Source organism: Echinops telfairi, unplaced genomic scaffold (genome assembly GCF_000313985.2).
Source record: "Echinops telfairi isolate 266 unplaced genomic scaffold, ASM31398v2 ScPeMD7_7417;HRSCAF=8455, whole genome shotgun sequence".
Lineage (NCBI taxonomy): Eukaryota > Metazoa > Chordata > Mammalia > Afrosoricida > Tenrecidae > Echinops > Echinops telfairi.
Genome location: NW_022111317.1, coordinates 8,019,897 through 8,021,895, shown reverse-complemented (window position 1 = coordinate 8,021,895; position 1,999 = coordinate 8,019,897). Strand labels below are relative to the sequence as shown.

The 1,999-nt window shown below is 50.8% G+C and overlaps 1 protein-coding gene across 1 annotated transcript in view; it reads right to left on the bottom strand.

The window, feature by feature from the left end:
• UBXN1 (UBX domain protein 1) overlaps positions 1-380 on the bottom strand; it is a 3,529-nt gene extending 3,149 nt beyond the window's left edge. Inside the window, exon 1 of the mRNA XM_045297197.1 lies at positions 329-380. Coding sequence (XP_045153132.1) covers positions 329-380 — 52 coding nt within the window. The remainder of the gene's footprint in view (positions 1-328) is intronic.
• Positions 381-1,999: the final 1,619 nt, after the last annotated feature.

Sequence of the window (1,999 nt, the reverse complement as noted above, 5' to 3'; positions counted from 1 at the left end):
AGATGTTGCTTCCTCCAGCCCCTGCTCCTAGTAGGACACGTAGCTCAGGGACCCGGCCGGACTGCTTGTCGTCAGTGGCCATGGTTAGCACCCTCCTCCGCATGTGGTCACTTGGGCCTGTAGCAAAACAGAGCCCTCTCTTTGTTTTTGGCCTTTGCACCTAGGAGTCCCTCTGGAGTGCCCTGCCTTTTAGAGAAATGTTGATGAAGGCATTTGGTGAACGCCCTGTAGTCTTTTTTTTTTTTTCCTCCACTCAAGTTTGCCTGCTCGTGGAAAGCCTGCTTTCAGCAGCGGGCCTGCCTCCTGGCCTTCGTCTTCGCTCCATTACCCTCCTTCCTCCTGCTGGGTTTCCAGTTGGATGCCGCTGGCTGCAGGGCCATCCCCGAAAAACGAGGCTCCCCCGCACCTGAAGGCAGCTGTTCTCAACCTGTGGGTCCGCGCTGCCGATTCATCACAGTAGCAAAATGACAGTATGAAGTAGCACGAAAATAATGTGATGGTTGGGGGGTCACCACCACATGAGGAACTGTATGCAAGGGTCTGGCATGAGGAAGGTGGAGAACCACTGCCTTAAGGAGTAGTTGGACTGTCTTCTAGAGGTTGGAACTGTGCCCGTGAGTGGTTACCGACCGGAGGGCAAGGGGTGTGGGCATTGTTGAACCTATCCACACCACCTAGACCGGTCATTCCATCAAGGTGGTTGGTTGCCATCAATCCTGCTTCGACTCGACAGAGAAAAACCCTGCCTGGTCCTGTGGAACAGAGCAGAGCTGCCCACTGCGGGTCTCCGAGACGGTCACTCTGTACAGGAGCACAAAGCCACCAGAGCTCCCTGCCTTCAACCTCATCCGCATTGAGTCCATGCCAACTCAGAGTGACCCTATAGGACGGGGTAGAGTTGCCCCTCTGTACGGGACTAGAAAGCCTCATCTCTCTCACACGAAGCGGCTGGTGGTTTCGAAGTGCTCACAGCCCATCTCGTCACCACTACACCACCAGGGCTCCTCTAGCCTTCCACCTTGGGGGCTCATTTTCCTCCCTGAAAATGGAGTTCTTTGTATCATCTTCGTAGCATCCAGTGCCTGCTCCAACATGGAGCTCACTTTCATGGGCTTTGAGGAAAGGGAGCCCTGCTGTTGACCGTATACTAGACTTTTATAGAAGTAACTCGTGTTTGATCCTCACAGCAATCATTGCAGAATAGGTCTTACCCTGAGTCACTGGAAAGAGTGACACAGAAAGATGAGATCGTTTATTTCAGGTCACAAGGGAATAAATAACAGTCATTTATAAATGTTATTCCAAGCCAGAAAGTACGCAATCACTAAACAGTTAAAAAACACTCAACCGCCACCCTTCTATGGAAGCATGACGAGGATCTGCTTTGAAGTTAGGCAACTGAGGCCCAAACCTCAGCCCGGTTCCTTAGGTGAAGTTTCAAACAGTGACTCCCTGCCGTGGAGTCAAGTCCGACTCATGGTGACCCTGTAGGACAGGCTAGAACTGACCCTGTGGGTTTTTAAGAATCCAGCTCATTGTAGGAGTAGAAAGCCTCATCTTTCTCCTTGGGAGCAGCGGATGATTTCAAATGCTGACCGTGCAGTTAGCATCAGAATACATAACCACCGCGCCACCAGGGCCTCTTCAAACCATTCAGAAGCTTGGATTTCTCAGCTGTGAAAAGATCATCCTGTCTCCTGGGATGATGGTGGGGAAGGTTGCGCGAGAATGAAAGTACAGCCTGCTCATCTGTAAAGATGAGGTAGCAGGCCGCCATTCTTCAGTTCCTAAAGGGAGGCATGCTGAAGAAACACGGGAATTCCATGGGGAAAGTGCAAGGTGTTGACTGCTGTGTCAGTTTGGGTATATTAGAGAAACAAATCCACAGAAACTCATGTATAAGAGAGTTTTCTATAAAGGTTAAATGCACATCAAGAAAACATCCCAACCCAGTGCTGCCCAAGCCCACAAGTCCAACATTAACCCATATGTCCGACAC